General features: G+C 39.9%; 1 protein-coding gene across 3 annotated transcripts; it reads left to right on the top strand.

Annotated features, from left to right (window-relative positions):
* Positions 1-111: 111 nt before the first annotated feature.
* On the top strand, positions 112-9,181 carry kcnk4a (potassium channel, subfamily K, member 4a). Of its 3 annotated transcripts, none has more exons than XM_081698848.1 (8): positions 112-2,330; positions 2,532-2,735; positions 2,920-3,034; positions 3,181-3,341; positions 3,632-3,818; positions 5,346-5,482; positions 5,968-6,245; positions 6,374-9,181. In XM_081698848.1, the coding sequence occupies exons 2-8, from the start codon at positions 2,547-2,549 to the stop codon at positions 6,924-6,926; spliced, it is 1,620 nt and encodes a 539-aa protein (XP_081554974.1). In that variant the 5' UTR covers positions 112-2,330; positions 2,532-2,546; the 3' UTR covers positions 6,927-9,181. The 3 variants fall into 3 exon arrangements, with proteins under 3 accessions (XP_081554974.1, XP_081554972.1, XP_081554973.1); XM_081698846.1 differs by having other exon boundaries at positions 2,488-2,735; XM_081698847.1 differs by having other exon boundaries at positions 2,446-2,735.
* Positions 9,182-10,250: the final 1,069 nt, after the last annotated feature.

Below are 10,250 nucleotides of genomic sequence, written 5' to 3'. Positions count from 1 at the left end.
AATGTTCATTTAAAATTTTTATGAAGTACATACAGCTTCTCTAGGGTATGTCCCTTCTCTTGTTTGTGAGCAGTAAGGAAGACATTGCAGGAGCTATCTGAGAACCCAGATGTGCTGGACAGATAGCACTTTGCACACTTATTTAATAGTGTATACAGACTAGATACTATGCTGCTTTTGGGAAAGTAGCCGAGTTTGTTTCTGTTTATATCAAGCTTGATGGCTTCAATAGCAGGGCATTAGTCACTGCTGGATCAGGAATTAAAAAAAAAAAAAGATGTGTGTGATTGTTGAAAAGCCTGTTTTGCATGTTTGAGACTGAGCGAGAGATAGGTCTAGGTCCCTCATGAGGAACCGATCCAGCATGGCTCATTAGCCCTGCTCCCCTGGCCTTACTAAAGGCGGTGGTGATGCCTTCTTGCCATTAATAGCATCCTGTATAAATCCATTTATTTGTTTGAGAGAGCCTAGACAAACCATGTATGCATAGTCATTCCTCAACAAGTGTCATAATCAGTTGCTAAAGGCTGCCAAAGTGGGCAAGTTGGGTGAACACATTTCGCAAGAAATTTTATACCCATACTTGTAACTCTAAGTATATATAAATCTAAAATACAACTAAGTTATAAGTACAAAAAGTTGTATTTCAGTCTCCTGAGCAGTAATAAATAGGTCAGCACTACAGAATCATGAGCATTGACAAGCTCATGTTACTATAGTACATTGCCCAAGGATCAAATATTTCAAAAGAAGACTAACAACATTTAATAGGCTAATAGCTGGAATATGACATCTAGAAATTATGGGGAGTGCTGGGGACCCACTGCTGTTTATAGTTTCAGGCTTTTACTTCCAACACACAACTCAATGTCTTCGAGCAGGGAAAATGTCAATGTTTAGAGTAATTATTTCCCAGAGTTAAGAGGCCCTGCTCTAGTGAACATTTAATGTCTGTAAAAATTAATAAGAGAAATTCAGAATAAAATAAGGGGTATATGAGGACATGGATTGGATAGTCAAATTGTAATATGTGAATCTATCTCCATGAATCTATCCTTCTGTCTTGTTTTCTTTCTCGTAGTCTCTCCCTGTCTTCAGAACTCTTCAGAATTCTCGTCTCTTCTTCTTCATCTTCTTCTTCCTCACTCTCTCTCTCTCTCTCTCTCTCTCTCTGTGTCTCTCTCTCTCTGTTTTCTGTCCTTCGTTCTCTGTACTATCTCACCTCTTACACTGGCAGCTGATGTAAGGGTTTGGGAATGGGGAAACACACTTGCTCTCTTGTTGCAGAGAGGGAACTCCGGACTGTCATTGCTGGAATCTCACATTTTTGCATTTCATTGAGGTAAGCAATGTGCCCTAAATATGAGAAGTGATGAGTTTAATTTCTTTTTTTGTTAAATATTTTAAAGGAAAAAGTAGATCTGCTCCTCTATCATAGTCCTTTGACAAAAAGGGTTTTGTGTACAGGTGTACTTTTTCTACTTTAAGGTTCAAGAGTGCAGCTAAATATCCCCTTACTAAATATATTTGTCTGACACTGTGATGGTTGAGTGTGATAGCTCTTTGTGCTCTAAGGAATATTGATGCAGTAATACTGAGATATTCAAGGTGTGTCAATAGTTTGGCACATACTGACTTTAGATACATGTATAAACTAACTTGACCAAATGAGTAATGCTTAATTTCTGACTTCTTGCTTTCTTTTGCTGTGAAGTTCAGTAAGCTATCCATTCTAATATATAAATATATTTGTTGACTGCTGATATGTTAAAATAGTTTAGCATTTTAAATTACAAGGATATAAAATGAAAAGCTGTTACAGTAATAACAAGTGTTCTGTTAAAACATGTGCTTTAGCAACAAGAAAATGGATCATTAATCCTAACCATTGCTTATCTTGTGATGATTTGAAATAATTTGATCTGACCTCTTTAAGGTTTTTTAATTGATTTTTGAACCTTTGCAATCTGCTGTTTCTTGTTCCCATATGTACCATGCATGCAGGTTGCTCTGTGCAAACGTGTCGAATGCCCTGCTGTGCGTCAAGGCGCTGTCACCAGCCTTTAGAACACTGTGTTTACACAGACCTCTGCCAGAGGCTCTGTTACTATGGCGTCATTTGTTGCGCTTCGGGCTGTTATGCTTATGATGATCTGTCTCGTGTCTGCCGTGTGCAGCCCAATAGGTCTGCTTTCTCTGCCGCTGTGTTCCGCAGGCTGTAGCGGGTCCCAGAGAAGGAGGTTGACTGTGTGGAGGCGAGAGAGAGATGACTGATGGCTGCAATGAAGGAGGACGAGATCACCAACTGGGATGACAGTGCAGAGTCATAGGTGACCTGACCTGTGCTCTCACACTTCAGCTCTGTCTCATACTTAAACTGCCACGCACACAGTGCACTTGGTCTTCCTCAGTTGCCTGCTTAGGTTTCCACCTTAACTATGTCAGGCAGGAAAAGACAGCACTTAGCGATCACCTCTCCATCCACAGTTCATTCATGTGGGCCTACTAGAGGACGTGTCCTACTCCAAAAGGTGGGCTGAGGAACCATGCGCTGCTCCACATTGGTGATGATCCTGGCTGCTGTGCTGCTGTACCTGGTGATGGGGGCACTGGTGTTTGGCTGGCTGGAAGCCTCCCGGGAGGAATGGGCTTACGGGCAGCTGCTCAACTCTCGCCTCGCCTTCCTGAACAACCACACTTGTGTTCAAGAAAACAGTCTCAGTGAATTCACTCAGGTACATTTGCATGCATAGCTAATCATTACTGTCCTACAGTGCCAGACCTGCAATATAACATTTAATCTGAGCATATGTATGTAAATGAACAACACAGACACATACAGACAAACAAAATTGTGTTAGCAGTAGCATCTGAAACCCACTATATACAACCATCTCTTTTCTATACTTTTTCCTGCAGAAAGTGGTTGATGCAATCGAGGCTGGTGTGGATGCTAGAAGCACAGCCAATTTCACCAGCAGGTGGGATCTATCCAATGCCTTCTTCTTCTGTGGGACCATCCTCACCACAATTGGTGAGACAGTGGAACAGCTTTACCTTAATCACTGGCTATCCCTTTGGGAAGCGGAGACTTAGTACCTTTGCTGTGGCACTGAGAGGTTGTAAGTCAAATAGCAATAAAAGGTCTGTCTCCTGTCCTTTGCACTTTGCACCATTCAGGTTTTGGGAATCTTTCCCCAAAGACAGAAGGAGGGCAGTTATTTTGTATATTCTACGCTCTGGTGGGGATTCCCATGTTTGGAATTCTCTTAGCTGGTGTGGGGGATCACCTGGGCAACATGCTCAGGAGGGCAGTAGCAAAGATAGAGGACCTGTTCCTGGTAAGGGCAGTGTATTTCTCATCTAATTTCACAGCTTAATTTTCTTTACAAACTACTTGCTGAGTTTGTTTTTTTTCACATAAGAACACTGGCAATTTTACAAGAATTTTACAAGGCTACAAAATGTGCTGATTATCCTTTAATGATTACAAGATTACAACCATTATGTTCCAGGGCAAAACCAGCAACATTAAGTCCAAGGCAACACTGAAACTTGACTGGTTTCTGTTCCAGGAGTTCAAAGATTTGTTTGGATAATATTTCTTTCCTGTAATCTTCCCAAATAATAGCAGAAGGGCGTGAGCCACACCAGCATACGGGTCATATCTGCTGTATTCTCCATTCTGATTGGTTGTTTGATCTTCATCGCCTTGCCAACCGTTGTGTTTCAAGAAGTGGAAAAGTGGACTCTTCTTGAGGCAGGATACTTTGTTGTAATCACACTGACAACTGTTGGCTTTGGTGACTATGTAGCAGGTACTCTATTATCATTTTAATGTTATTTGGGGGGAGGATATTGCATTTACATTAGGTTTGCAGGAAGTTATTTTCTTCCACAATGCACAACATTCTCTAATTTAACTAATGTCCACCAGTAATCTGTGGAAGACAAATTGCAATAGCTATCAAAAATGTGAATATGTACAAGATGCTGCCCCTTAAGACAAACCAAATCCACCGATCATGTGCTAATCATGCAGCTGCTTGGTGGCTGAGTAGTGAGCAGCAGAGTTTTAAAGAGAGAACTGCATATGAGCAGCCTACAATTGCTTTAGCATTTGTGTTGTGCGTACTGGACCTAAAGTGAGTAACTGGTGTTTGTCTAGTGAATATATACTAGCTAAATACCAGTATATATTGTGTAATATGGAATATTAGATTGTGTGATCTGCCGTTAAATTTCACTTCCTCTCCTTATTTCTGGAAGTATTTCCATGTAGGAGAGAGTGAGGTTAGATGAGCTAATTTCTATTTAAGTTGACCTATAGCCAAGGGAATATAAGACAGGAATAAACTTACTGCATACAACACAAGTTCAGGATGTATGCCATCGTTTGAATCCTTATTAGTGTACCTATTTCAAATAGATAACAGAATATGGGGACAATGCAAACTAATTTTAGGGCCATATGACAAAAATTGTGAATGGTTGTCCATATACGAGTGATGGGTCAACTTACCCACTGGCTCATCTTACCCAATTCTTCCCTATAGTTGGTTTAGTACTGACCTGTTTATAATTGAAGTGAAGTGAAGTGAAGTGAAACATTGTTTATTGATATTAGTTGTTAAGCTATTCATGTTCATAGCTTGTATTATTTCAGGCCACAACATAACTCCGTTGTCACTACCATGCATGAAATTCAAATGGCATTGCAAGCTTAGTAAATTTTCAAGTTTACCAAGTATTCTGTGTTTTGACTAACATGCCATGATGATGGCCACATACACCTGACCAGTGTAGAAAACGGAAGCTATAACAAAATAATAATTGTACTGTCACTCAAATTAATGTTTAAATTAGTTTTGTGTGTTTAGTCTGTTTTTGACAAATAAAATATGCTCAAAATATAAGTGTAGTGATGAGAGTATGTAACCAAAAGTGTATAAAAAGAACATTACATTAATTACATTAATTACTGCACAGTGAAAAGGCAACCAGTTGAATGAATAAATAAAACATCTCTAAAGCCTAAAATCTGCCTTAGTTACTGAGGCTAGATTATTTATGATGTTATCATATATATGTATTATTAACATGATATCAATATTCATTTATTGAATATTGCTATTATCATCAATTCTGGTATACCGTGACAATCCTAAATGAGACAAATGTATTTTAGTCTTCAGCAGTTCCAAACTTGAATAGTTGAATAAAGCTGGATAAATAGTTACAAACTTACTGACTACTTCATCAGATACTTAAGGCCCTGTAGCCTAAATAAGCATTTAGTCTGAAAGGTAGACCAGGCACAAACGTGTCCTTCCTCTGACTCCTAGATAACCGGAGAGAAGGCATCCCAATGTACAAGCCTCTGGTGTGGCTGTGGATTGTGTTCGGCTTGGCCTACTTCGCTTCTATCCTCACAATGATAGGCAACTGGCTCAGGGTGCTCTCCAAGAAAACCAGGGCAGAGGTCGGTGTAAAAATGTGTGTGTGTGTGTGTGTCTGTGTCTGTGTGTGTGTGTGTGTGTGTGTGTGTGTGTGTGTGTGTGTGTGTGTGGGCGCAAGTACAAACATGCAAAGTTAGCTAATGCTGACTTGAAATGCATTTATTGTGACTTGATTTCATTGTGACTAACTAACTACTCATAGTGAATGTGCTTTACTTGCACCATGCATGACCATATTTTAAACATTAACCTCTCTGATGTTTTCTGTGTCACTCCTACTCAGTGAATGAGCTATAAAATCGTTTACAGTACACCTACATATATTGGTATAGTCTGAATATTTGTATCCCTATATGTATTTTGCTGAACAAAACTTAATGTCAAAAACGAATGACCCTTATAAGAACAAAACATAGAATTTGAACTGCTTAAGTGTAAATAATGTTGAAATATGTAATAAAACAAATTTTCCATTTATTTTCACTATTGCTCCCTCTCTTGTCCTAAGATGGAAGAGCTGAGAGCCCATGCCACTGACTGGACCCAGAACATCCAGAACATGTCTATGGACTTCCGCATCCCAGTCCCTCTGGACTTGAATGACCCCTTTCAGCTCCAGCGCAGACGCAGGAAGAGGTGCCACCGTGGGGCCCATCATCGGCACCCCAGGCCGCCAGTGGACGGGCTTCCTCATGCTGTCTCTCTGGAGGCAGAGGCCATCAGGGAAAATGGGCATTTGTTTGTGAGCTGGCCGGGTTCCCGATATAACACTGGATCCGATACTCGGTGGGGTTGGCGTCTCCATTTTTTTCTTCATATTAATATATAGTATTTTTGCATTACTTTTTTGTAAAAGTGCAGGTAAGTGTGTCTGCTTAATAACAGTGTTATAATATGATGTGGCCTTTACCTAGATTATATACAAGCTACGGGATAAGATCGGGATCAAGGCTAACATCAGGACACGGATCAAAGGTTGTCTCACGAGCTGAGCTGGGGCTTCAGTCTAAGCCTGCATCAAGGTCTGCATCCAGATCAGTTTCAGAATCAGATTCCAGATCTGAGACACCGTCGGAATCCTGGTCTGAATCAGATTGGAATTCGCAGGAATCTGGGTCGGGGACGGAAGCTGGGGGCAATCTGGCAAGCGAGGGGGACGTGCCATCTGACTTGGTGGAGAGCTGTTCACATCTTCCGCTTCCGTCTTCCTCATGCCCCTCTTCTCCCCCATGCCCTTCTCTCCTGGACTTCTTTGGTGAGAACCTGGCATACATTGACGAGTCCTCAGATACTCTGAGTGACCGCATCAAACCAGCTGGGACTGGACTAAACCGACCACGCAAGCCAAAGCGGAGAAGCATGAGGAGGCAGCTTCCTTACACAGGTCCTCTTGGACTATACACAGAGTACAGCAATGAACTTCAACCTCCATCATATCCCCCAACACCTCCTCCACTTAAAGACTGATTCCAGATCAGTAGCCACTCTTTCCAGGAATTGTGGCACTTGAGTTTATAAACCCCCATCTGACCATAACCTCAAAACACAGAGTGGGCAGCCATAAATTAATACTAATCAGGTAACAAAGAACCAGTGTGTTAACAAACAAATATGTGACTCTTTGACTTACCGCATAGTGGTGATCTGAAAATGATGTTAACAATTATTGTTAAATAATCTTTACACTGACATGTCTGATGCCATAAATACAGTGCAGCATTGCATAATTCTATGGAGAGATTAAAACTCTACTAAATGTATACATATGAAAATATATACATATTGTTTACAATTAACTTTCAAATATGTCAGCTGCCTTGCCATGATCATGGATATCTGAAAAACTCATGCTCACATAATCAAGACCTGTAAGATCCTGACACCATCTGGCTCATTGAAGTTTAGTTTAAAAAGTCTACACAGTTACTGAAATATGATGTGCCATATATACACTCCACAACATGTTACTAAAAATAACTGCAGTTTTGTCTACACCTTTAAGTTTCTTGTGAAGATATTATTTATAATTCCTGATGATTTTTGTGATATAGTATCTTTTAATGACTCTGGGTGTTTGTTTGAGAATATATTATTATTATTATTAGTTGGTTTTCTAATCTGTACTTCAACAAATTTATTTTAAAGCAGTTCATGACAAGGATGTTTTTACTCTGAACCCTGTATGAAAAAAATGTCTCCCTCATGTGGCTGGATGACGAGGTTAATTGGACAGTTCTCAAATGTGTCCAGATTTGTCAGACATCTTAATATTACACCTGGGTAATGATCATTTAGTATTTCAGTTTGGAACTTGATTGAACCCGTAAATCTGCTGGATATGTTTATTCTTTAGCTGGAGGACTGCCTTGCAAATTAAACACACACCTACCTACACGGAAACACTCTCAAACAGTGACTTGATTCTTTACATCCTTTCTCATAGATTTACTCAAACCTGCATTTTAGTGTGTACACAAAACATGACCGAGATTGCGGAACGCAAACAACATGCCATGCCAGCTGTCTGAGTACTTAAGCTCTGCTGTATAGATGAGCTTTCAGAATGGCCAAGGTGGAGAGTGAGAAAATGAGAGAAAAACTGTTACAGGCCAGGTCCAGGAAAGGTTTTTGTATGCTCCCTGGAAAGCCTGGCTGCAGAGATAAGTGCCGGGTGCACATAGTAAAGGGGGTATTTAGAGTGAAGAGGACAAACACATGATGGTGGTTTAGGAAGGAGCCATGCCAGGCTGAGCTCCCCTAATTTCTACCTCTGAGGGCCCACAGTGTAGCCCCACCTAACACTGTCTCCCTGCACCCTGAGCACTGGGTATCAGGGCCTGTGCACACTTTATTGTCACTTGCAGAAAATCAATTCTTATCCACTTGTGACCGTTTCTTTCTCACTCTTCCCCATTTGTTTTCTCGTCTTTTCACTGCAGAGGGTGGTGCATGTCTCAGGCCATTTTTCATGTCACACAGATCATAAGCGAACATTTAACCTTCCCCTCATTTAGAACTTCCTGATCCCCTGTGCAAACATTAACCAAGTCCAGACAATTTTGATTTGGGTTAAGAAAAATGGTGTATTTGTTACAAAAGACAGAATTGTATAATCATAATTGACATAAATATCAAGCATGTTGAAAACTTGTTTTGATATAATTTTAAAAAAATATATAAAATATATACATACTGTTTACAGTACATGTAAAAATATACAGTGTAAATTTGTAATACAAAGAAAAAGGTTAACATGTCCACATATCCTTATACACACCTTATATGGTGGTGCTACATCCATTTTGAGGTCTTCATATACTGTTCTATTTGTACTTTTCATATTATATGACAGGAATATTTTGGAAAGTCACTGAATTAAAACTATCAATCAGTTACATGATGGGTGCACTTAGGCAATCTATACAGCATGTATCAACCCAAATAAGACTATCTGAATAGTTACTGAACTGTAATTAAGTGTGAACCTATTCCTTATACTGTCTCTGTAGGCATTTCAATTTAAACTGTTCGACCAAACCTTATTTAACCACAATTTCATTACAATACCCCTTAATAAGACTCCCGTGTGAATCTGGACTGCTCTGGTTTACTTTGTGGCATAGGGAGGCTGCAGGAAGGATCACAGGAAGGACCCGTGGGTGCTTGATGGACATGTTATTAAATTTCAGCACAAAACCCTCCGTAACCTGTCTGGAACAGTGCCAGATGAGCTGTTTCAGATTGGCCTAATCACATTCTTTGACATACATTACTTAAGAAGTCAATCTCTAGTCTGTAAGTGTAAACTTTTTTTCTGTAAACTTTTGTTTACAGACATGCACAGATCACTGGGTTGTGAATCACGTTGACTTTGCTTCGAGACAGTATTTTGGTTTATTCGATTTATTTGCCATTTATATAACACCACATCTCAGACTCCTTTTTGGGTTAAAAAGTTGTTTTCGTTTGGCTTGAAATCGGAGGCATTCACGGTCTTAAACCCTGGCAGCCAGACACAGAATGCCTCTCATTTCCCAGCGGTCGTCCTAACAGGACTAAAATTGTAACAGTTCAAACAACGTAATGTCTCCTTCAAAAACAAACACTGGCAAGTATTGGCAAGACATATAGGAAACGATTTTGGAGGGTACAGTAAAACATTATCAGTTTAGAAGGGAGAGAAAAACAAGACGACGCAATATGTTGGCCAAGATAAATTGTCTCCCACAAACCCAAAATTACATTACTCAGCAATATAGACTATACCAGTAGACGTGGACGACGCCGCTGCATCGCTTAATAAAATACAGTAGTACGTAACTTGCGCCAATGTTTCAAGGATGTTTCCGTACAATCTGGAATAGACGGTGTAAAAGAGACTGCGTAAAATGCATTCAAACCTACGTTTCCTCCAACGTTTCCGTTGCTTTTTTCCCCCTGCTGTGTCACCGCAAACCCTGAACCCCAGGCGTTTAAATCTGGCGTTTCGTGAGTGGTCGGTGTCTGGAAATCGTTCACATCCTGTTTACGCCAAAGATTTTCAAGTCTTGACCGCATCTGACTGGCGAGTCGAGAAACAAATCAGCTTAATTTTTTTTTTTTAAAGAAAGGGTTGCACTTTAGTATCACGTATGAAACTGGTCTTTACCAATTTTCTACCTTTCCAGTTAATTTTCTAGCGTTTTGGTTAGGAAGATTTAGAAAACGAATTTTGTTAATAAACAAGTTAATAGATGTCCACAGTTAGGTAAAATCCATTGTGTAGTCTCGTCAATAAAAAGAGCCAAGAAC

The sequence above is a fragment of the Electrophorus electricus genome, chromosome 16, assembly GCF_041902795.1.
Source record: "Electrophorus electricus isolate QZ-2024a chromosome 16, ASM4190279v1, whole genome shotgun sequence".
In the NCBI taxonomy this organism is placed as follows: Eukaryota; Metazoa; Chordata; class Actinopteri; order Gymnotiformes; family Gymnotidae; genus Electrophorus; species Electrophorus electricus.
The sequence above is the reverse complement of the archived record's forward strand: the minus strand, read 5'-3'. Positions and strand labels throughout refer to the sequence as shown.

Bases quoted from the DNA above. Each gene is read 5' to 3' on its own strand.
- kcnk4a (XM_081698848.1), top strand. From the start codon at position 2,547: ATGCGCTGCTCCACATTGGTGATGATCCTGGCTGCTGTGCTGCTGTAC. The intron at 2,736-2,919 runs GTACATTTGCAT...TTTTTCCTGCAG, and splicing joins GTCTCAGTGAATTCACTCAG to AAAGTGGTTGATGCAATCGA. The intron at 3,819-5,345 runs GTACTCTATTAT...TCTGACTCCTAG, and splicing joins CTTTGGTGACTATGTAGCAG to ATAACCGGAGAGAAGGCATC.